The sequence below is a fragment of the Natator depressus genome, chromosome 1 (genome assembly GCF_965152275.1).
Source record: "Natator depressus isolate rNatDep1 chromosome 1, rNatDep2.hap1, whole genome shotgun sequence".
NCBI classification, from domain to species: Eukaryota; Metazoa; Chordata; order Testudines; family Cheloniidae; genus Natator; species Natator depressus.
In genome coordinates, this window is record NC_134234.1 from 187934997 (window position 1) to 187961025 (window position 26029).

At 42.5% G+C, this 26029-nt stretch overlaps 1 protein-coding gene across 4 annotated transcripts in view; it reads right to left on the reverse strand.

The window, feature by feature from the left end:
• LOC141999275 (ephrin type-A receptor 3) overlaps positions 1-26029 on the reverse strand; it is a 303677-nt gene that overhangs the window by 32845 nt on the left and 244803 nt on the right. For 3 of the 4 annotated variants that reach the window (XM_074972523.1, XM_074972515.1, XM_074972533.1), the window contains exons 11-13: positions 19416-19601; positions 10270-10331; positions 998-1207 (exon numbers count right to left, since the gene is read on the reverse strand). In XM_074972523.1, the coding sequence (XP_074828624.1) occupies positions 998-1207; positions 10270-10331; positions 19416-19601 (458 nt within the window). The remainder of the gene's footprint in view (positions 1-997; positions 1208-10269; positions 10332-19415; positions 19602-26029) is intronic. The other variant, XM_074972542.1, reaches the window with a different exon arrangement.

The following is a 26029-nucleotide window of genomic DNA, read 5'->3' on the forward strand; positions in this document are numbered from 1 at the left end:
TTTTGGCTTTTCAAAATTGAAAATTCTTGTGGGAAGGGAGAGGGAAGAAAAGTAGGTCCTTTCCAGACCCTGTACAATGCAAACAGATAAACTTCTACATTTCTGCAAAATTTTGACCAGTTCTAGTAATGAACTACCAGTTTGTCTCTAACAGTTTTTCAGTGGCAAACCACAGATGGAAAGCTTTGCGTTTGAGTCTCCTCTTACTATGCTTTCACATACTGTTGTAGCTTAATTGATTTCAATAGAGTTACTTCTGTTGTTAACTAATATAAGTGTGAACAGAAGAAAGTCATTCATGTCCAGTTAACTGCCTTCTAAGCTGTCCCGCTGAAGTCTCATTTTCTAGCATTTAATAAACGTATTGTTTCTTTGATGACCTAACTCTGTTAAGGTAAAAATAACATATATGTTTGCTATACAATCATCTGCATTAAAGGGCAATCTGCTGTTCCATTCCCTGCTGCCTCCCCTTTGCCAGAGCCTTTCATTGCTGTGGTGGGGAAAGGCTCCAGCAGTGGAGAGGCACCAGGCCACCACACTACTAAAAATAACAGCGTAAATGGGGGAGGCACTGCTTGGGTGAGGAGAGAGCCATATAAGATACGTACCCTAAGGTTCCGGCATGTCTTTACTCACCTAAACAGTGCTTTGCTGTTCACACTGCTGTTTATACCCATGCGAGGGGTGTGTGCAGTATATGTACTCTACTTGCCCCCGTAAGTGAATGTATCCACAGAATGATTTTCCACCAACTATAAATGCAGAGCCATAATTTTATACTTGTATCTTCCTTGACAAATGTGTAGGAATTGGCTGCAGTGAGCTCTCCAGCAAGTTTAACCAGCTATTGATCAGATTTTCCTATGCTCCACAGGACAGGATGGTCCATGTGCCCCGGTTTAGGAGTCTTGAGGTCATATGTGGCCTCAGGCTGCACTTCCAGCACCCCAGTTTTATAGCTATAATTAAGAAAGGCATAAACATATGAACTCACCCTGGTTGTATAAGCAGCTTCTGGGTCATCCTCCAATACACGCGAGAGGCCAAAATCCGAGACTTTGCACACCAGATTACTATTGATGAGGATGTTACGTGCAGCTAGGTCACGATGGACATAACCCATATCTGACAAGTACTTCATACCAGATGCTATCCCTCGAAGCATGCCCACTAGCTGGATGACTGTGAACTGAGCATCATGTTTCTGCAAAACATACAGAATGCATGATTAAGAGACTGATTGTACAAGTTCGCCATGCACAGATTTTCCATTGAAGTTGCTGGGAGTTCTGCATGTGGAGGACTTGCAAGACAGAGACCCAAGATAAAAAGCATCCATGAAAATGCTGTGACTAAAGGAGAGTAATCTCTTAATCAACTGGAGGCAAACAAGGGACAGGCTTTAATTTCAGATAAAATTTTGCTGTTCCTGCTTTTACTCCCACCTGAATTTCAATTTCCCAAATATAAGATAGGTGCAAATGTCAGATAAATCTAAACTGTATGCATTCACTGAGCTAGGATTTTCAAGGCAGCCGATGGGAGTTAAACACAGAATTCGCACTGATCCATCTGTTAGGAAAATCCCTGCCTCAGATGGTGCAATCGTATAAGTTATATGGATAGAGAAGCAATTTTAAAAATTGCAAATGCTTATCTGACTCAGAAATTGCTAAATGCCATCCAAATTTAAACTTGTTCTCCAAAATTGTCCTCAGCCTCAGAATCAAAATCACTATGCCACTGTTCTTAGGCTGAAAACCAATATATGCATGCATTCATAATTTGGCTACCAACAGGCAAAGGTTTTCAGCCTCCAAGCTCTTGCTCATGTGTTTTGCTAGTTACAATATTGCTTCCATCTTGCTATGTGAATCTACATATGACCAAAAATAAAATGTATTCAGTGATCAGCTTTCAAATACATTAAACCCCCACTCCTGCAGTCACATCAGTGCGTGGGGCCTCCTGTGCCCCATGCGGAGGCTTACTATATAAATGGGACTCTTCACTCGCACATGGGCAAGACCACATGAACCCGATTGAAAGACAGGGGCATAAGTTTTATTTTTGACCATTTTTCTTAAGGGACAATATTGGCTGTCTAAACATTAGCTGAACATATGGCAGAGCTGGCACTGAAGTGGCAGTCAAGTGTTTGAAAAGCCCGTTGGCATTCACTTTCAGAGTGAGATCATGGTTGGAAAGGATGCATTTGCATGAAACTTGCCTTAACTTTGATGACTTGATAAGTTAAAAATACAAATTTCAATCAATAAATTAGCAAATAAAATCAATACATTATATCTGAAATACAGTATACCAATGAATCGGTTAAACTGCATTCTGTAAATAAGGTAGGACATGGTGTATTTGGCCAGTCAGGGTTTAAACAGTAGGCAGTCTACATTATTTCTCATTTTATAGTGACCTATAGATTGCTAGCCGTTGCACAGAGAACACAAAATAGGTCTCTGCTCTGAAGAGTTCGCATTATCAATAATGGACCATGCAGGCAAACGAGCATATAACATACCTCAGGGATGGGAACAAGGACAAGTATTATTAGAAATAAGATTGTACAGGTACTCTCTATAGGCTGGAATTTGTATAAGTGATTCAAGCTTTTTGTTTAATTTAAGTTTTGCAGGAAAAGCATTTTTTGTAGGGGCAGAGTTTTTAGGAGGGACTGGAATGAGATGAGAGTGGAATCTTGCTAAACTGTGTTTGGCATAAAGGGGCAGCATGGAGGAAGACACTGATAGATGCTTTTGAAAAAAAGAGACACAAGTTATGAAGACAAGTGTTGCTGGTTGAGCAGACAGCATGGATAAGAATGCAGGGAGAGATCAGGCTGAAGATGTAGCTGGGATTGTGTGATGCAGGGCCCCGAAAGCAAAGACAAGAAGTTTAAATTTGATGTGCAGTGCAAAGGAACATGAGGGAAGTGGTATGATATTATAATGTACATAAAGCGGTCACCATTACAAAGTCTGCATTTGAAAAAAGAGAGAAAATGGATACTAATGTATGGCACTAGAACTGGCTGGATAATATTTTTTTTGAAAATATTAGGCTAAATGGATATTTTGATGGGGAATACAGGTACAGGAGGATCCCTGTGCTTTCCTGAAATGTTTCAAAACTGGTCCGAGACAGTTCAGAGTGATTCAAGGGATTAAGGAGTTGACCACACAGCTAATTTAGCTGTGTACATAGGTGCAGCACCACCACCGTCTTTCCTTTGCATCTTTAACATTGCCACTTTATGGGTATTGTGACAAGGTTGGGCCACCTGGCTGCAGGAGAGTAATAGAAGGCAGATATATTAGCCACAGGTTAAGCAGGTCCCTTTTTCCTGGCTAAGGTAACAGGGAAGTTTCCAGAATAATCAGGAACCTTCTGGAGACAATTAAGACAGACAGGCTGATTGGCTGCACGTGTTCTAATCAAGAAGCTGCTAGAATCAATTAAGGCAGGCTAATCAGGGCACCTGGGTTTTAAAAAGGAGCTCACTTCAGTTTGTGGTGTGCGTGTGAGGAGCTGGGAGCAAGAGGCACTAGGAGCTGAGAGTGAGAACGCGGACTGTTGGAGGACTGAGGAATACAAGCATTATCAGACACCAGGAGAAAGGTCCTATGGTGAGGATAAAGAAGGTGTTGGGAGGAGGCCATGGGGAAGTAGCCCAGGGAGTTGTAGCTGTCGCACAGCTGTTCCAGTGGGAGGCACTCTAGACAGCCGCATTCCACAGGGCCCTGGGCTGGAACCCGGAGTAGAGGGTGGGCCCGGGTTCCCCCCAAACCTCCCAACTCCTGGTCAGACACAGGAGGAGTCAACCTGGACTGTGGGTTCAGAAAAATGGCCAAGCTGAGGGCTGCCGTGAAGTTCCAAGGCGAGCAAATCCGCCAATAAGTGCAAGACCCACCAAGGTAAAGCAGGAACTTTGTCACAACTGGTGTCGGAAGTGGGATCTGGTGTCCACAGCGCGGCGGAAGGAGGAGGGTGTTTGGAAGAAGAAAAAAAAAAAGGGAAGAAGGTCAATTTTTATTTTTTTTCACCATAATGAAGGAGGTAGTGCGGGCACTGATACAAGCCACGGCTGCCCAGCAGGAGGCTACTCGTGTCCAGTCAGCCACCCAACAGGAGGCAGTGCGGCTGCAGCAAGAGACTAATCACCTACTGATGGACCAGGCTATGTTGCGGGAACTGGTAAACCAGGTAAAGGCCCTTACAGAGCTGAACCACGGCCATGATGGGACGCAGATCATGCGGGCCAGCAACTGGCTGCAGAAAATGACGCTGGAGGATGATGTAGAGGCATACCTCCTGGCCTTTGAGAGGACAGCCCTGCGGGAGGCTTGGCCCCAATCCTTGCTCCATTCCTGTGTGGGGAGGCCCAGAAGGCCTACTATGATTTGCCTGAAGAGGCTCCGGCAGACTACCCGCAGCTGAAAGCAGAGATCCTGGCCAGATCTGGGGTAACGACCGCAGTGCGGGCCCAGCGATATCATGAGTGGAGGTACCAGGAAAACAAAACCCCGCGGTCCCAATTATATGACCTCATCCATCTTGCACGAAAGTGCTTACGAACTGAGTCCCGAAGTCCGGAGGAGATACTAGAGGTTCTGGTCATCGACCGGTACATGAGAGGACTACCACCAGACCTTCGCACCTGGGTAAGCCACAACGAACCCTCCACCTATGATGAGATTGTCGCGCTGGTAGAAAGGCGAAGGACGGCGAGGGAGCTGACCCAACCAGTTAAGGAAGAAGCACCCCGGGTTAACCTAGCAGCACCAAGCCCTAGAGCTCGGGTGACTGGGCCACCAGGAGAGCCCGATGGAAAAAGAGAGGGGCTGAAGACCCACCAGAAGCCACAAAGAGTCGGAGCACCGAGGGGGAAGAGGATCGTGATGTTAGACTACCCAAACCAAGAGACTGGGGAATGCCTAGGGCTCCATACAGATGTTACTCCTGCGGGGAGTGGGGACACATAGCTGCACAGTGTCCCAATGCCGAGGAGCCTATGCAGTGCAACCTGGGGAACTGGGCAGACCCATGCTCCCTAATTCACCTTGTGGGGATCTCACTAACCCCACATATGTACACTAGACCAGTGAAGCTAAATGGGGTAGAGACCACAGCACTGGTTGATTTGGGGAGTTCTATCACGCTTGTCTCAGGGAAGCCCATGAAGTGTAGTCAGCTGCTGTGGGCTACTGAGGTAGCAGCAGGTGTAGTCCCTAAACTCCCATACCCAGTGCTCATAGGGAGGGACTTCCCAGGGTTTGGAGACTTACTCCTGGTAGGGGAATTGGAGAAAGGGGGAAGCCCTGAAAGTAGTGAGGCATCCACAGTAGACTGTCAACCCCCAACCTTCTCTGAAATATCCCCAGATTTGTTCTCCACTCCCAGACAGCGTAGAAAGATGAAAAGGGAAAGAAGGGCAGCTAAGGCCTTGGGAACCCGAATACTGGCCCAAAGTCAGAGGGTCGCTCTCGTAGGTAGGCGGACCTGAGCAGCTGAAAAGGAGGCCACCCAGGAGGGAGAAGCACCCGAGTCTGACCCACACCCTAACGCCTCTGAAACAGTAGAGGTAACAGAGACTGGCCCCCTAGATCTCGGGCAGATTAGCCCCGGGACAGGAAATTTTGGATGGGACCAGGCTGAAGACCCAAGGTACGACAACATTAGGAAGGGGGTGACCGAAATAGATGGGCTCCCCGTGGAAGGGAAAACCCAGGGACCAGGACCCTACTTCATAATGAAGAAGAATCTCTTATACCGGGTTGCATCAGTACAGGGGCAGAAGGTACAGCAGATCCTAGTATCTCAAAAACACCAGAATGCTGTATTAAGTCTGGCCCATAGTCATCTCTTTGGGGGGCATTTGGGGGTAGAGAAGACCCTGGCATGGGTCCTGCGACGATTCTTCTGGCCCGGAGTACATGAAGAAGTGCGGAGGTACTGTGCGTCCTGCCCAGAGTGTCAGCTGCACAGTCCCCATCCCCACTTGAGGGCACCTTTAGTACCCCTTCTCATCATAGAGGTCCCCTTTGAGCAAAGAGCCATGGATCTAGTGGGACCCGTGGAGAAGACAGCCCGGGGCCACCAATATATACTTGTCGTTCTGGATTATGCTACTCGCTACCCAGAAGCCATCCCCCTGTGGAACACGGCCTATAAAACGATAGCTAAAGAGTTGGTGGGGATCTTTGCCCAAGTGGGTCTACCAAAGGAGATATTAACAGACCAAGGTACCCCATTTATGTCGAAGCTAATGAAGGACCTCTGTATGCTGCTCCATATACATACCCTGAGAACTTCAGTCTATCATCCGCAGACCGATGGGCTGGTAGAAAGGTTTAACCGAACCCTCAAGGCAACGATAAGGAAAGTGGTAAGTCGAGACGGGAAGGATTGGGACACCCTACTACCCTACCTTATGGTTGCAATCTGGGAGTACCTCAGGCCTCAACTGGGTTTTCCCGCTTTGAATTATTATACGGACGCCACCCCCATGGCATACTATATATTGCTAAAGAAATCTGGGAAGAGGAACCCAATGAGGGGAGAAATATAATTGACCATGTGTTGCAGATGTGAGAATGGATAGCCTGGGTCACCGCTATTGTACGGGAACATTTGGAAAAGGCGCAGGAGGCCCAGCGAACCCATTACAATTGCCAGGAAAAAGTCTGACAATTCCAACCAGGGGATCGGGTGATGGTGGTGGTACGCATGGCAGCAAGCAAGCTTTTGGCCCAATGGCAGGGGCCCTATGAGGTGGTTGAACCCGTGGGGGAAGTAACCTACAAGGTGTGTCAGCCAGGACACCGGAAACAAGGACAAATTTATCACATTAACCTCTTAAAGCCTTGGCACCAACGAGAGGCGTGTGTAGTGGCCCAAGAGACCCCGCTCCAGGGAAATAACATGCAGGAGCAGATCAGGGTATCCACTGATCTGACACCAAACCAGAAGGAGGTGGTAACTGAGATGATCAACCAATACCAGGATGTGATTTCAATCAAACCAGGTCGGACCACCAAAGCATATCACCACATTATCACAGACCTTGGGGCAAAGGTAACTTTAAGGCCCTATCGGGTCCCACCGACAAAAAGGGAGGAGATCAAGGCAGAGGTAAAAAGGATGTTGGAGCTGGGAGTCATCGAAGAGTCCCACAGTCAGTGGTCAAGCCCGATTGTGTTGGTGCCCAAACCTGATGGCACCACTAGGTTTTGTAATGACTTTCGCCAGCTGAATGAGATATCCAAATTTGATGCATATCCCATACCCCATATCGATGAGTTAGTTGACTGCCTGGGCAATGCCCGATTTTTGACCACCCTTGATTTAACAAAGGGATACTGGCAGATTCCCCTTGCCAAAGATGCGAAAGAAAAGATGGCACTCTCTACACCAGAGGGTCTGTTTCAATATAATGTTCTTCCTTTTGGACTGCATGGGGCACCTGCCACCTTCCAGCGTCTTATGGACAAGCTCCTACAGCCCCATACCAGTTATACAGCGGCATACCTGGATGATGTGATTATTTACACCCCTGACTGGGAAACCCACTTAAGAAAGGTGGAAACGGTTCTGGACACACTAAGACGGGCTGGCCTCACAGCCAACCCAGCCAAGTGTGCTATAGGGCTAGCCGAGGCTAAATATCTTGGCTACATTGTAGGAAGGGGCATGGTCAAGTTCCAACTAAACAAACTAGAGGCTATCCAAAATTGTCCCCGGCCAAATCGGAAAAAGCAAGTCCGGGCATTCCTGGGTGTGGTGGGGTACTACCGATGATTTATTCCCCATTTTGCTACCAGAGCGAGTCCCCTGACAGACCTGATAAAAGCCCGGGGTCCAGACATGGAGAAGTGGACAGATGCCGCAGAAAAAGCATTCATGGATCTACGGACAGCCCTCTGCAGTAACCCTGTGCTTATAGCCCCAGACTTCAACAAAGAATTCATTTTACAAACAGATGCAAACAGATGCATTTTACAAACAGATGATTGGGAGCTGTCCTATCGCAGATGGTCGGAGATGAAGAACACCAAATCCTCTACCTCAGCAGGAAACTCCTCCAGAGAGAGCAGAAGTATGCTGTGGCTGAAAGAGAGTGCCTAGCTGTGAAATGGGCCATGGAAACACTATGTTATTACCTTCTGGGATGACAGTTTACCCTTGTGACCGACCAGGCACCCCTCCAGTGGATGCAGCGAAATAAAGAGAAGAACGCAAGGGTGACCAGATGGTTCCTGTCCCTACAATCTTTCCAATTCACCATACAACACCGGGCTGGAAGCCACCATGGCAATGCAGATGGCTTGTCATGAATACACTGCCTGATGTCCCAAGTTGCCCAATCCCACAGTGTTGAGCGGGGGGGGGGGGGGGGGGGATATGTGACAGGGTCGGGCCAGATGGCTGCAGGAGAGTAATAGAAGGCAGATATATTAGCCACAGATTAAGTAGGTCCCTTTTCCCTGGGTAAGGTAACGGGGAAGGTTCCAGAACAATCAGGAACCTTCTGGAGACAATTAAGACAGACAGGCTGATTGGCTGCAGGTGTTCTAATCAAGAAGCTGCTAGAATCAATTAAGGCAGGCTAATCAGGGCACCTGGGTTTAAAAAGGAGTTCACTTCAGTTTGTGGTGTGCGTGTAAGGAGCTGGGAGCAAGAGGCACTAGGAGCTGAAAGTGAGAATGTGGACTGTTGGAAGACTGAGGAGTACAAGCATTATCAGACACCAGGAGGAAGGTCCTATGGTGAGGATAAAGAAGGTGTTGGGAGGAGGCCATGGGGAAGTAGCCCAGGGAGTTGTAGCTGTTGCACAGCTGTTCCAGGAGGCACTCTAGACAGCCGCATTCCACAGGGCCCTGGGCTGGAACCCGGAGTAGAGGGTGGGCCCGGGTTCCCCCCAAACCTCCCAACTCCTGGTCAGACACAGGAGGAGTCGACCTGGACTGTGGGTTCACGAAAATGGCCAAGCTGAGGGCTGCCGTGAAGCTCCAACGTGAGCAAATCCGCCAATAAGTGCAAGACCCACCAAGGTAGAGGAGGAATTTTGTCACAATTTGGATTGTTACACAATCTGTAATCACGTGAGTGCATATTATGATTTCTGACAGAACTTTGCTTTTCATTCAGGGCATTAGCTAAAGCCCACTGAAGCTGAGTGGGAATCCTGCCATCGACTTAAACAGGTTTTGGATTAGGTTTTCAGGGAATAGTGTGGAACACTGAACAACACAGCAGACTAAAATCACTGAATTATATGTAACAAATACTTGAATCAGCATGTGTGTATATATCAGAGCAATCATTGGTCTTGCAGTCTTGAATGACCAAAGTTTTATTCAAGGTATACAATTTGAGATAGATAGTATATACAATATTTATATGCATTTCATATGCTTCAGCAGACACCGTAACATATACAGTATATACAGAAACAAGAGCTTATAATATATCTCCTTTTGGGGTTCAATGTCTATTTCAGTGTTCTGAATTTGAGGGATAGTGTCATTCAACCATGACAGAATCAAGGCAAGCTCTGTAGCCAGAGTTGAGGTCACCCTAACAAATGAAAATAAAACTGGTGCTTCTCCCCAGGAGAGAGTTTACTTCTGGCACACTAGTTGTTTTGCCTTGTGTAAATCTTGGTAACACGGGGAGCGTTCAGGTTTTGTTAGGCCCATTACCAGCTTTAAAAGAAAAGAAGAATAAAATAAGCAAAACATTGCAGGAGTGGGGAAAGAGGATGTGCTAACAGAGCTTGGCAACACAAAATTTCTACACCTCATGGTGAGAGGTTATTCTCTAAACATCTTGCATTTAAACTCTTGGCTCAGCTTAACAGTTTATCATTATTTGGATAGAGCTTGGTATGATGTATAGGCTACCTACCAATATCAGCAAGCATCAGTGCATTAAAGCTATTAATTTAGTCCTCATAAAAACAATTTACAGTTGTAATTGCTAGTGAATCATTCTTTTCCCAAAGCTGGAATGTACTAAATAACATTTCTGCTTTCTTCATAAATCCCCAAACAAATCTGATTGTAAAGGGTCAAAACAGAATACCAGATTTCTAGATGCCTTTGTGAGCACACAACAACACACCCCAAAATAAAAGAAACAATGAAAGATACAACATGGGACAAGAGTTCATGGTGACTGAGAGTAAAGCAATAGCAAAGACAAATTGATGACAGGACAAGATCAACATTGTGCCATCAACCTTGTACTTACTCGGAGGAAGCTGTCCAGAGAGCCATTCTCCATATACTCAGTAACAATCATAACCGGTTTACCTGAAAATACATTAAAAGCACCAAGTAAGCATTTAAAGAGAAATACAAAATTCACAATACATGAAAAATGGTTTGTGTATTTAAGACATTTGCTTCCAAATGTTTTTTCCTCTAAATACAGTTTGTTTTACTTTTAAAAAGAAACGAAGAAGAAACACAAAGAAAGGAGGTTCATGAGACAAATACAGCACTCGTAAACAGTAAATGCAGCTCCATTGAAGCCAGCAGAAATGCACCCACTTGTACCAGGGCTCAGTCTAGGCCCACTTGATTTGTAACAGTTCATGTATAAATAAATAAGGATTGGTATTTCTGCCTTGCATTATCACTACACCACAGTCACACCCAGTGATGCAGAGCCCATATTAGGTGCTCACATGGTAGTGAGTGTGGTAAAGGAACATACACAAAACAGAACATTAGTGGTGCTCCCATTCAGTGTCCCTATTCTGTGTTTTAACATTCTCTCTGATAACACCCTGGCTATGATATCTTTTGCCCTATTTACGATAGGGTGGATTCTCTGATCAGCAAAGTCATAAAGTGACAGGAGAAGGCCAATGGAAAATTCCCCCTGTGCATGGAAACTCTCTGACAATGAACAGACTCCTGCACCAACTCCCCCGACCTCCCCGAGGTGTAACAGGATGAAGTGGGGCAAGGCAGGGTGTGAAGGCCACAGTGGAGCTCCACTTTGACCCATCTGCCATTGATGTAAATTAGAGTTGCTCCCCTATAACTCTAATTTGCGCCAGGGCTGGGCAGCTTAGGATCAGGGAGCCACAACCAGCTCTCTGATAAATCTCCCTCTGCATTGAAGTGAGCTTGGATGTAGTTGAGAATCTGGACCTATATGTTGACTTTATGTCGCAGCAGGGTACTCTGCAAAGAAACAACCCCACACTCATGCTGATGTCCTCTTCCAGAGCACATCATTTGAAGGCTCTCTGGTCAGCTCTGGTCTGAATTATCACCTGGGAACCCAAAAAGCCACTAATCCACTTAGCAACCCACGAAGCCTCCTAGGGGAAAATCCCCCTTTCCCCTGTTTCTTAGAGTGTCTTCTATAGAGCAAACAATGCAGCAATCAATACATGGATCAGACTATAATACATTCAAGAGTTTTAATTATTAATAAGCGTATCACACCGGCGCACAATTTATCTAGGCAATGCACTTTATGCACAACGCGTTCCTACCTCGTTAAAATAAGCCATTTACAATATGCTCAAAAAGCCCTTGTTCTACTGCCAAAACCATCGTTAAATGATATCCTTTACATCGTTACCCTTTACACATGGAGATACAGTTTGAGTCTAAGGAGTACGACACATGAGATAACTAACAATTACCATAAACAGAGCACTAGGGTGTGTATTTAGCAAGGTAATTAAGCATATGGTTAATTCAAAGTCTGAGAGTATTCCCATTAGCTTCAGTGAGACTATTTTGTGCTCAAAGATAGGCATGTGCATAAGTACCTTGCCCAACTGTGGCCTAAGCTAACCAGCATTATGAGCAGACACTGAGTTTCTTGACATGAAAAACAAACAAAACAATTCACTCTCAAGTAAGATGAAGTACTTACTAATGCCAAGCATTCAAAAATCATGAGTCAGGCCTCAAAACATCATAAGATTATTTTTTAAAAATGGGTTCTTTCTATTTGCCTTCTGGTTTCTGAACCATTAGGGTACACTCAGGTCACACTATCAAACTTTTCTCTGTCAAAACAAGGGTAGAACCTTTTTTTTAAAAAAAATGAAAGCTGAGATTCTCATCTAATAAATTGACTCCAGAATCTTAGGCTTTAAGAAAAAACACCAAATTTCACAAGACCTGGGACAAAATCCTGAGAATTGGCAACACGGATGATGATACCCCACTAACTTGCCCCAAAATCCTCTCAGAAGCATGTATGTAGATCTGCAGATGCACAACTTCCGTAGCACTGAGACCTTGCTTTTCTGGCCAGAACTCTTATTTCAGGCAGGCTCCTTCTGCCTTATCTTGCTGCTCTTCATGGCTTGTCTGGTAAGAGGGTGCCACACAAATGAATCCCACCTCCTGAAGTTTTCCTGACCCTACCCTGTTTTTTTTCTCCACCCATCCCTTAACCTCTGACTCATCCACAACTTCTGGTACTGTAGCTGAACCCACAAAATGGAGTCATGTATATGCTCCCCTTTTAAAATTGTCTTTAAATTTTGCATATGTTTCTCTGTTTATATACAAGCGTATTTGATACCCTGCACCCCAAATTGTAAGCCTTACTAAGATACACTTTCAGTAGTTTATAAAAAAATGATTATTTCCCCAGTGGATACAATGTACAGTACAGCTGGCATTAAATATCCCTCAAAGTTGCCCAGGGAAAATTCAGTGTGTACTACAATTTGATCTTTGTAAAACCATTCTTTTTGCATCAAAAATGGGGACTTATGTGGAATTTCACATATTAAAGAGAGACGAATAAGAAAAGATAATATAGTGACGTTTCTAGACAAAAGTCACTGTTCTGTTAATTTAATATCATCTGTGTCTATGTATCCTGTGACCGACTCAATTGTACGGGAGGTCATCTTCATGACATTTCAATGGGCAGTTGTTTTGATCCCAGTGGTGCTCATCTTCTTTCTGGGACCCATGTGAGGTAGAGCAGTGCTATTATATCCAGACAGACAGGGGGCAGAGGCACAGCAAGGCCAAGTGACTTGTTTAAGGTCACACTAGAAGGCCATGGCAGAGCAGGAAATCAAAGGTGGGTTTCCTATGTCCCAGGCAAATGCCCCAACCACAAGGCCATCCATCCGTTCCTCATATCAGCCTATGAATTTAATTATTTAATAATGCGTTCCAAAGTTTGCTTTATCTGTCCTTTTGCCGTGGAGGAGAAGATGGGTGAAAGAGGGCAATGTAGATATTTAGAGGAGATGTATTGTTATTTCATGTGTCGTGCAAGAAGACATGGGAGTTTAAAAGCATGACAACAGCTTGCATAGTATTCACAACCACAGAGCAGCTTCTGAAGGCTTGTTTACCTGGGGGACTAATGTGCACTACCGGAGTATGATTTCTAAAGCACACTTGCTTTTGTGCATTAGTAAGTCCACGTAGATTCTGCTAGTGCGCCTTAAAGGTTCTGTACTATGGTTTAATGTTGTGCTGGTTGAAAGAACACCAAGTTCAAGTGCACTAGTTAACCTTTAAGTTGCACCAGCAGGGTCTCACGAACCAATGAATGTGCAACACATTAGCGCTGTTTAGAAATCATACCCCTGTAGTGATCATTACCTCACCATGTAGACAAACCCTAAGGGTAAGCAATGGCCCCGCCCCACCCCTCAACGTGTTATCGAACGTAATTAAGTACACGAGGATCACAAAGCGAAAGCTGCACAAATGGTAAAAATTAAAGTTTTTTCCAAAGTTAGTTGGAAACATTCCACTTAATTGTTTTTTCCCCTCCAAAAATGCAATTTCCATAACATTGAAATTTGCAACAGGGAAAATTAGATTTTGCAGAAATTGTTTTACATTTTTTTGTTGGGAATATCAAATTGAAATATTTCACTTTGTTGAACCAAATCAAAATATTTCATTTTGGGTCAGTTAAACAATAATCTGGGTCCACCTGAGCCATCACAGTGCTTTGTGGGAGTTGTAATTCGGGAGCTTTGTACGTTCATTCCCCTCTTTGGCCCAGGTTCCCTGGCTGGAATACATTACATGCATCATGGCAATCATATGACCATGGTGCATCACAACAGACATAGTTTGTCTTCCTGTATCTCTTGCTATAACTGGGATGGACAAAATCTGTGTGTCCACAACTTTGACCTTGTATCCAATTATTCTGCAGCCTTTCAGCCTGGTGAAGAGAGAGAAGAATCTAGGCTCTCCAACAACCTTCTGTTGATTGTTTTCAATCAGGTTGTCAAGCAAGGTACAGTAAGATAGAGAGAGAACACATATGCGAAAAGCAAACAGTTGTTATTGGTAACACTAATAGCAAAGTGTTACTGATAATCTATGGAGACTGACAGTATCTCTACAAATTCTCAGACTCAAATGTAATGTAGCATCAGAACTGGGCTATCCACAAAGTTTATAGGATAAATTTATGCTCTTATGAAACTGAAGTATTGTATCATCTTCAAATGCCTGGTTACCATACAAATTCAATTTAATGATGTGTCAGAAGTCTGAGATTAGTTAAGGCAAGAAGGAAAACCTTTCAAATTATTAAAATAACATCTCCCTCTCTTATTTGTCCTCCCATATGCTGAGTGCATTGAGTGCAGATTTTCACCCACATTCAGTTGGAAATGTATATGTAATCAGAAACATATGCTCCAAAGTAAAGCTGCGTACTTTCAAAGGAACATTCTGCATTCATTTATCAAAATGCAGCCATTTATATACGATAACAACTTGTGTCAACAGTGTTTCAGAAATTTATTATACTAACAGGCTACAAATTGCCGTAAATTATTAGTAAACTAAGGAGAACATGTGTGCTGGCTATTAAGACTACTGCCTATAGGGCACCCTTGAGACCAGTGTAGAAGGAAAGTTCTGAACAGAAACAAATATGAAACAGGGGAATAATTCAGTGCTGGAACAAAGAATCGAGGTCTTATTTAGCTAATGCACCTCAGCACATCTCCGGTGTATTGTAAGGCACATTGCCCCATGATAGTTTCCAAGTGGTCTTTTTAGATATGGTAGTCATTGCAAATTACTAGGTGTTGCTTCAAAGGTTATGATGAATATGAAAAGTCAATTCATTACTGAAAAAGATTTTGGTTAATGAAGAAAGGGTCACATTGTCTATTTATCATGTTACCTATACCGGGAATGATCCTGTAAATTCTCCATAAACGGACCCTCCACTGCCTGTTTATCAACTCCCATTCATTGCCTGAAGAGTGCGTGGGACGCTGCTAAATGCTACGTAATTGCTATGAAAAATGATTAGACAGTGTTGCAAACCTGTCATTCAAATGCAGCAGCCCAGGCAAATATGTGCCAAGGCAGAAACTTAGAGGACAGTGTGTCTTCTTTAAGTATCTTGAATAGCGTGATATAAATTGGAAAAATAAAGGGCTCTGGATGAATAATTAAATAGTACTAATTGTGTGTGTGTGTGTGTGTGTGTGTGTGTGTGTGTGTGTGCGTGCATTCCACGAGCTTGATTGATTATTAATGAAAGAAAGATATTTTATTTGCCCATTCAAAAAAAAAAATCACTCCACCAGAATGGATGTGCAGAATTTTGTAAGGCTTCCAAAATACACAAAAGGGATCTCCATGCATGGAGAGCTAGAAGGACAGAATCCATTATTTTCCCAATTTATAATCTCACTATTCAAAATATGTAAAGAATATGCTCTATTCCGTAGGTCTCTGCTGATTTAAAAACATAGGAGACTCAAATCTTGCCTTCTCGTACTTAAATATGACCATCTATATCACAGACCTTTGATATTCAACACCTGCTACTGAAACAGTTAATAGCCTATTGGAATAAACCAAGAATATAACTGATTAGAGAACTTGCTGAAACCCAGTTGCATAGGAGTACAGCAAGAGTTAGCTATTCAAAGAGTGTATCCGCAGCACACACAGTCAGTGATGCACAAAATTGTGTGTGCAGAGAAAAAAAAATTTCAGAAGTGTCACTGGATTATTTTGTGTCACTGAACGTAAGGGATTTGCTCTGCTCAGTTGTGTGCAGAAAACCGTCATCAGAATTTCAAGAAATTCAGGGAATTCTAAATGCAACTCTGACTTTATAAAGTAACTTGTTAGACATAAGCATGAGATACATGGGATTTATACAGGCAGATTTGGCAGCCTTTTCAGACTGACTTAGATTGTGAGCTCTAAATCAAAGAATAAATTATTTGTCATCTCAAGAAGTAAAGCGTGTTTTGACAGATCAGACCCAGATAAGACATTTCTATTTGAACTGTGTAAATTAGCTATATTTTACATGACTTTACCTAGTTTTATACTGTTTATTTTTAGATATGCCATGTCTCTGCTTTTATTTGATTGCCTGTGGGCTTGTGTAAACAAACAAGAAGTCTACACCTATGGCAGCATTTAGACTATATACACTGCATGCCCCACCTAGCACGGGTATAAATAGCAGTGCTGATGGTCAGGCACTGCCCAGGCAAGTAAATTAAAGACATGCCAGAAGGTTAGGGTATGTACCCTTCCTGGCTCTCTTCACACCAAAGTAGCACCCTTCCTGTTCATACCGCTATTTTTTAGCAGTATCGTGTCCCACTGCCTTCCCACTGCTGGAGCCTTTCCCTGCTTCAGGAAAAGGATTCAGCAGCAGAGAAAAGCTCTGGCACTGGGAGGCAGTGGGGAAAAGCTCCAGCAGCTACCCACTGCAGGAGACTTTCTCTGCAGCCACCCCCAGCAGAGCCTTTCACTGCCACATGTAGCCCCAAACCAGTATGGACGCGGCCTACTTTTCACTGAGGTGTGTAGCTTACACGTATCTTAGACACTGCTGCCAGTGTACAAGGCCCTAGTTCTCAGCAAGCAGCGCAAATCTACCCTGCACCAGCCTGCCATGCACAAAGAGTTGCATAGCAAGCTCTGATCTACACTGCTTTGAAACAGGAGTAGATGAAATGGCACCTGGAGTGTGCTGCAGCATTCTCCACACAGACCCTTGGTGCATGGCAGGCTTGTGTGGGGTAGATTTACATCCCAGCTTGTCACCAACTATGTGTTTGTGTAGACAAGCCCTTTGTCCCAATCAGTTGTGAACTTCTGGAGTTACCTTTACACATTTTGGAAAACTTCTCCCAAGCAATTTCAATAACAGCGGAAACATTTATTAAAATAAGTATACAACCAATTATATCAATTTAAGTTGGAAGAGGTTCCTCACCCCAGCTCCAAGCAAAGCTACTCACTGAAAGAGTCAAAACGTTGCTCCTTCCAGGGGTTTGTTTTATTGATTGACTCCTACAGAATTAAATAGGGAAGGGTAATCTTTCTGTACAATTTTCAAATTAATCCACAGAATTCTAGAGTGGGGATATAATTTTCTATTAAATTCTGTAGGCTTTTAAGGGTAATTCCTATAGGTGCCTTGTGGTCTCATACCTCTTAACTCCTACAGGACTTTTCCATGAAGGTGGACCTTACATTGGATTTGCAGTTCAAAAAGTTCACCTGGGGTAACTGTATTTAGTTTTTACAACCCCAAAACAAACCAATCGTGGTATTTTTATCTGTCCCTTCTTTGCCCTTTCTAACTTTCTCCTTCATTTCTTGTTTCAAGGCCTCCGGGTGGGAGAAAGAACTTGTCTAAAGCGTGTTTTAAATATTTTCAGCAGCCACCTAAGGAGACCCATTTTGAATGGGGCAGGGAAGGCAGGACCAGAGCCTGTGTTCCCCTGGGAGGTCAGGGAAAAGCACCCCAAGCCTCTAAAGTATAGCACAGCTGAGGAGGAGGGGAACAGGAAGGCAGTGCTCACTGGGAGATTAGGGGGCTGGCCAGCAGGCAGTCACACCTCCTCACCGATTGCTGAGCAACCAGTCCTATCTGCCTGTCTCTATGCCTGTTCCTTCTGACCTTTAGTTCTGTCAGTAACAGGAAAACAAATGTGGCTGTATCGCGCCATTCCTCCTTTCTATCTCTCTCCCCACCGGACACCTCCCAGAGGAAGGGATTATGGGTGAAACTCTGGCCCACTCATAACAATAGCAGTTGTGGTATAGACTTCAAAAGGGCCAGGATTTCAGCCCGTGTGTCCTCACCATAAACAGATGTGCAACATCTAGGAAGAACAGAAAGGGGATGAAGTCAGCTGGAGAGGACATGGGAAGGCAGCAATCGAAGAGCTCGGTAGGGCTAGCAGGGAGCTCAGCAAAGAGTGGGGGCATGTGCAACAGCATCCAGCCTGCTCATATTCTCAGAAGTTCTCCACCTGCTACCTATAAATCTTTTTGAAGCCTGAAGAGTGCTTCTTAACAGCCCACACCCCCCACATCTCCAGGTTGCATGACAAGCTTGTGGGTGGGAGCATGGGTACCCTTTCACAAACATCAGCATGGTCTGAGGTTGGTTATTTTTGTTAGTGTTTTAAGACTAATGCCACAATCCAGGAAAGCACTTTAGCACATACTTGTCTTGTTTAACTCAAGCAGTACTTGTGGGACCTCAGCCTGGTGTCTGTATCAACACAATCTGACAAATGATTTTAATAAATCATAAATATCAGTGAAAATGTATTTTTAGCCACAGATTTGGAATTACATCTGTTTGGCAATAAAGGAAATAGCTGCAGCAATAAAATTATTACTAGTAAAATAAATGTTCCGATTTAAAACTCTGGGTCAAGACTTTAAAGATGACTATTGACTTGGAGTGCCCAACTTGAAGCATCTTGAAAAGGGGCCTCCTTTTCATAAAGTACTAAGCACCTACCCTCTGAAAATCAGATGGGGCTCAAGTTGGGCACCAAAAATTTGAGGCGCTCAAAGTTTCTTAAAAATCTTGGATCTGGTACTTAAAACTATTACTATTAATGACTTCAGAAATGTCATGAGACTGTTCATTAAATCTATGTTAATGATAATAGCCTAATGATTTAGATTAAAAATGATGCATATTGCTTGCATCCAATTAGAAGACCTTAGGAAATCAGGCTCCATAACTCCAAAGAGATTATCAGCAAGAGCCTGTTGGCTGCTTTATAGCAATTAGCTCTGGAGTGCTAAATTGGTTAGTATAATCTGTCAGTTTATAATTTAGCTACAACACTCTCTTTCTTTCACCAGCATGCGCTACCTCAATGGAAGCTTACCTAGTCCTGCTCATCTGAGTATTTGTTTCCCACTTCTGAGGTAATTTAATGTAAATCATAAAAGCAAAGGTGCACATTTCCCTTGTTAGAACTTTAGAGGAGTGAAATAGTTTGAACACATTCTAGTAAGGCAACTGCATAAAACAATTCTGGTGGGTTCTCAGAATGTGCCTTTTAAAAAGCTAGTTTATTGAAACACTGTTCAGCATCCCCACAGATGGTGTATACTCTATGCTCTTACTTTTGGTGACAACTCCCTCGAGACGAATGATGTTAGGATGGTCAAACTGCCCCATGATGCTCGCCTCCCCCAGGAAATCTCTTCTCTGCTTTTCGGTGTAGCCAACTTTCAGGGTTTTGATTGCCACTGAAATTTCCTTTTTAGAAGGAAGCTTGAGGCGCCCACTGCACACTTCTCCAAATTCACCTAGCAAGGTGGAGGGGAGACAAAACGTGAAATCTAGTTATTCTAGCTGGAACTTCAGAGAAAAGGCTTAGCGTTATAGAAGAGTCACTGAGGCAGTATCTTTAGTACACAAGACTGGAGGTCAGGGATCTGAGTTCTAAGCATGAGACTCTCAGGCAGTCACTTAACTTTTCCATGCCTCAGTTCTCCGTCTGTAAAATTGTGTTAATGTCACTAAGCTATTTCACAGGTCCTGATGGCCCCAGAACAATGAGTGCAGAGAGTTACTTCAGGTGCGAACTGATGCAGTGTAGGACAGCCACAGGAGGACAAACTGAACTGGTGTAGTTATAAGCAAAGCGGTGATGCATCTGCATGGATCTTGAATGGACATAATTCTGACCAATATAGAGTTAAGCTGATTTCAAAGCAGTTTAATTATTTCAGTGTAAGTGGTAAGATAAACCACTATAAGACAATTTGAGTATGGATACTTGGCAGTATCTGCCAGAAAAAAGGAAGGTCGAATTGTGCAGCCTTCCCATGCAGACAGGCCTTTGTAATATTAATCAGTTAGGACCTGATCTTGCAAACACTCAAAATGTGACTTCTATGAGACTACCATGGCAATAAACACTACACTTGATAGTGTTTGCAGGACTGAGTCCTTCATAAAGTGCTTTTGGATCATAAGATGGAAAACGCTAGATATTTTCTGAATATTTTTATGCATAATTTCCTGGATCAACTTTGTTCAGTGCATATCAGCAAAAAAGGACGAATTTATAATGCAGGATCCCCTCCAAAAAAATTCTTTCATGTTCCACTTTGACAAACACAAAATGTGTGGACAAATTGCTAGGTTATAATCTCACTCATGCTTTACTAAAATTCTGCATCTACTTAATGAATATAAAAACCATAAAACAATTGAACCAGGACACTTTTAACCACATAAAGAAAAGCTGCTATGGCAGCGGATTTTGACTCTCAGTAATCTAGAATCCAAATATTTTACAGGAATATTTCACATAATATAATGAACGGTGCATACAGTATCAGAGTTCCTATATTAATTTTTTTTCTATGCAAAATAAAGAACATAATGCAAAATGTAGTGAAAATTGATAAATATGCATAAATTGCACGTTAGGTATATAGGTGACCACTCTTATAGTTTATGATTGTGGTAGTAAGTGCATGTGACTTCCCCCGGGTGGTTTAGTTAAAAGACATAAAAAACATTTTGTTGAACAGACAACAACGGAATTACAAAGACTTTTTTCTCTCATAGGCCACAGATGCATGGGGCTTTTTTTTTTTATTGTCCACTCTATATTGATAATCACCTGGTCAGCTCTCTTCCTGAAAATGCTTTAGATTTAAATGGAATGCTGTCCCCTAAATATCATAGTCAGATGTTCTTGTGTAGAAAAGTTTGGCTTCGAAAGGAACAAAAGCTATGGATTTGAATCTGTACTAGTTCATTTTCAGACTAATCAGGAATTTTGTTCATTTATGTGAATGATATAGCATGTTAAGAGCAATTGTTCATACATTAACTTCTTACTAGTTACAATGTAACAATCTAATGTGAATTAGGATGATCTAAACCTATGGAAGACAAAAGCACTATATAACACAGTGATTCATTCTAACATCAAGGAGTTGGTAAGCAATGTTTCTGAACACTAAAATGACTGTGAAGTGTGGGAATAAAATATTCTGAAGTCCACCCTTTATCTTGTGCATTGGTTTTAATAGGTTTAGTGCTCAGAGAAGCATGCTTGCTGGATTGACAATACTACTTCCTCCACATCTACCCATCAGTGTGCCTCCACCCTATCTTGGAGCTATCAACTCTAGGGTGAGGAGGGTCGTCATTCTCCACATCCACTAAATCCTTGCCTTGTCTTCTGAGATTGTGAACAATGGTGCCAAATGAGACTTCTTTGTTTTTTTTGTTTGTTTGTTTGTTTTTTACACATAAGACTGCCTCGTTGTAAATTAACAGAGGTCACCAATTTAAATGACATACGCCAACATACATGTATCATAGGGCAACAATTTTTCCTCAGCACTACTCTGGATTGAATTTGAACCAACAACCCAGAAGCAAAAGACTTCGTATCACATCACCAATCTCTATACTATCCAGTCCTCTAGCTAGGAACTTGTTATACCATTAATAGCATAAAAATCAAAGTAAATTAAGGTGGAATGAAATGGTGTGTGGAAGTATCTCTACATACAATGGTGTACACTATAATAATAATATACATTAGATTATACCCACATTCTCTACGTTATCTCTACCTACATATTGCAAAGCCACCTACAGGTTGAGAAAATATTGTTTTAAATCATTTCTGAGTTCTGTGGAGTGCTAAATTCTGTTCCAGAACTTACACAAACCACAAAACTTCCTGATTAACCTCCCACCCCTTGCTCTGCAAGCTAAAACTGTCAGTATGCTTTATGAAGAGCAAACAGCGCTTCAGTTCAGCTATTACCCTCAGCTCAATACTGTTAGAACACTCTGTGAGAGGAAGACCAAAGCATGGCTTTAAAACAACAACAAGAATAAAAAAAAGTGCAATAAATCTTGTGATGTCCCAGCTTTGTATTTGCTTTTCTTTATGCTTTAATGATCTGCAAAGCTATAACAAGCTAGTCTCTTACAACTACTGTTTGGTCACTGCCAATAGGGCTTGTATTTATGGTTTCAGAAGCTGGGCATTCAGGCATTCCATCCTTCATCTCTGACCAGAGTCACGAGTGAGCTGTTTATTTGATGTTTGTTTGATTTTTTTGTGAAGGGAAAGGTTATACTTGATGTCCTACATCTCTCTGTACCATTTAGCACCAACTGTGCAATTTGGACGTAAGATGAATTAAGATTATTTATAAAAGTACAATATTCTTATTTCAGACCCCGTTTGAAAATCCTATTGACCTGATTTTCAGAAGTGCTGAGCACTCACAAATCTCATTGAAGCCAACAGGACCTGCAAGGCACTCAACACCATTGAAAATCAGATCACATACCAGTCAGATGGTAGACCCCACTTGGTTGACTGCTTCATCTGTGAATATTGAGTTTACCTACATAAAACAATTTTGTTGGCTTTCATGTAAACACTGTTATGCTTTCTGAGCTGCCAAGAAAAACAAGTTAATCCTTGAATAGAGTGTAACAAGGCTCCTGGGGTGTTCTAACTGGATCAGCCTTTGGTCTCTAAGCACACAGTACAGGATGGGCACTGTGAGAGACCAGCTAACCAACACCCATACTGACAAGCCAACTAAAACAATTATACCACACCTTTCTTCTATGCACCATTGCTCTGTATCCACTTAGTGGTACCCACCTGAGAAAAATGGACTGGATTCCCGCTGAAAATAAGAGTGGTCACTATCTCAGTTTAGAAGGCAAGGGGGCTGTGCATACTACTGAGAAAGGAGACAATGTGAGAGAGGTTTTAAGAAAGAATTCTAGTGGTTTTCCCTGAAATGCTTCAGTATCATTCCCTACTTAGGCCACATGCACAGAGTCTACATTACTTTGTCTTTCAGTCTGGTATGTCTCTTTGTCAGTAGAATGCTAATAGATATTATTGAAGGGCAATTCATGATTTAAATCAACTCAGGGAATACCAAATGTTTCTGTTAAACTGGCTGTTCACTGCATCAGCATTTTGTTGTGAATTTAGACCCAGGGGAAGAATAGTAGATGAGCCTGTGAAATTGATTACTGCCTTTCTTCTGGTGTCTTTTAAATCAAAACTCCACTGCTGTGTGTGGATCGCCCAGTGACATCCCAGTTCCACCACAGACTGGGGAGGCAGCAAGGCTGAAAATTCCATAAACTTTGTGAACCTCACCAATCTCAGAGACATTTGTTGCAAACTGTTATTAATGTGCTGCCAACTGTACTGAAAAGGGAGTTGATAATCCATACATGTTAGATGTGCATTGTTTAATAAGACATTATACTAAATGTCTGTGCAGTCTTCAAAAGAAACACAAACACTTAGGCCCTGTTTCAGCAAAGCACTTGCTTAACTCCATTCTCATTCCACAAAGTTCTTACCATGTGCTTACCTCCCCTTTTCAGGCTGCACTGGGGCCTTAAAAAAATAATTGAACTGTTTTAAATAAAGGAACAAATCTGGTAAAAACTTGAAACAAGGGTGGCTTAACTGGAATTTTCTGATGCTCAGCCTCTAACTCATATCCCTTATATATTGTTTGAAGTTCCACTAGAGATATTTCCTTGTCATGCCGGAGTATATTTTCAAAGTAACATGGTTAAGGAGTGTCTTTCCCTACTCCTCCCATTAAAGTCCCATGGCTAAAGCCCTGTGGAACAATTTAAGGAACTGCACCAAAATGTCAAGATTACCTCTCAGACTCTGTTGTCTACTTTTTAATTTCACGTTTAGAAGAAATTCCTGGTCAGTTCAGCTGCTTCTGAATGCAATGTCTTTATCACTTCACTCCTCTGTTCTTACCCGCATTTGTAAAGAAGGTGACTGACAGGCAGGGAAACACCAAGATATTGCCTCAAATAGCATTTAAAATAAAGCCAGAATGCTCCCCTCCACATATGGGAACAGAGAAGAGACTAGGGATGTGGCTGGAGGGAGTGCAAGCTCAATAGAAGACCCACCAGGGTATTTCATGGGATTGGGGTTCTATCAGAGACATGCTGCCATGAGGCTAGTATGGGACCAGGGATACTAGAGGTAGCAGTGTGGCACAAGACCCCCACAGAACTCATCCATCTGTCAGCTCCTCTGAGATCAGTGTAGATCTCAAGGGATCTGCAGCTCTTCAGGGCCAAACTTATTGCCATTTCTACTGGGGTGGAATGAGAAAAGGAATTTCTTTTTTCTTTTTTTTACAGTCTCTCTTTCTTTTCCTTTGCAATACATTTATTTTCAGGCTTCTCTGAATCAAATCTGTTCCCCCTCAATTTCATATGATATCTTTTTTAAAAACTGAGTTTACTGTTAAATCCCATATGCACCATAATAAAAATAAGTCATAATAATGAGCTACATATATGGCATACAATTGAATATCTTCTGCTTTTAAGATTTCTACGGTGCATGGAGCCTAACGCATTCGCTAGGAACCTTAAGGTTGTCTGGGATGACTGTGGGCAGCTGAACAGAAACAAAATTTGCTCCTGAATTTGGATTTTTTAAATCTCTCTTTCTCTTTCTGTCCCCCACCCCATGTTACCTCTACCACATCTGTGTGTAGTGTGCACACTGCAACACTGCCTTTGTTGAAAGATGATGGAGAACAGTGCACTCTTGTGGGACAAAATTAAAACTACCAGCGAACACAAATGTCACCATTGTGGAAAATAATCTGACTTTTTCACACTCACTCTCGCAGCAGCAAAATAATAATCATAATCATCATCATAATCATAATAATAAAATAATAATGATAATAATAAGGCACACCGTTTCTTTTAGGAGGGGCAGTGGTGAGGTGCACTGAATGCACTTGCTTGGCTTTTTTCTTTAAAAAGGAAAATCCTACCAAAGCTTTCATCATACAACAGAAGTCTGTTCTTTCTCAAATCTCCTCAAAATTTGAATGAGAACAGTAAAATATTAGGGAAAAAAGTCAGAAGGAAGCAATAAAATCAATCATCAGAAAATATTTGGTAATTTTCAATGGATTAAAAATTGATTCTGACTCTCACACAAATGATTTCATTTAGGGGGAAAGCTAAGATGCTAAATTTCTGATTTGACAAACCATGTTCTGTCATTGTACATGAAGCAGTGAGTATCCATCATACAATGGGTTACATGCTACATTGCAATAGGGATAATGTAATTCAGTGAGATATTCAGTAATTTTTTACTCTTGCTCTGAAATCCACCCATTTTTACTGTTTGTTTTTATTAAAACCAGAATTAATGGGCATCTGTACGGCTCAGACAATTGGTTATGGGGAAGAGAACCCTTCACTGCTAAATCACTAATTCAAATCCAAACCAGTGACCAAAATCGAACCAGTGACCAAGGGTCAAAGCAGTCTGATGGATGTTTGGTGACCTGTATGAAATAAGTTTGAGGTATCAGTCCAGTCCTAATAGTCACGTGCCCATATAACAAAACACACCTTTACAGTTAACACTGTTTCCCATGCTGACAGATTCTAAAGGAGACTCAGGACTGAATGGGCACAGACTCTGAACTAGCCTTTCATTCTTTATGGTGCTTTCTCCAAAAGAGAGTGGAGTGCAGTTTTGGGAAAGGGATCACATTGTTGTCTGTGCTGTGCCTGCTCTGGAGAAAAATCTCAGATATGTGTGTCCAGAACTGGCAATCCAGAACCTTTAGCATGCACTAAAGTCAGCTTGTTAACCTGTTCAACTTCATCTCAATAACTGTTTGCTTCTTGCTATGAAAAGAGAATG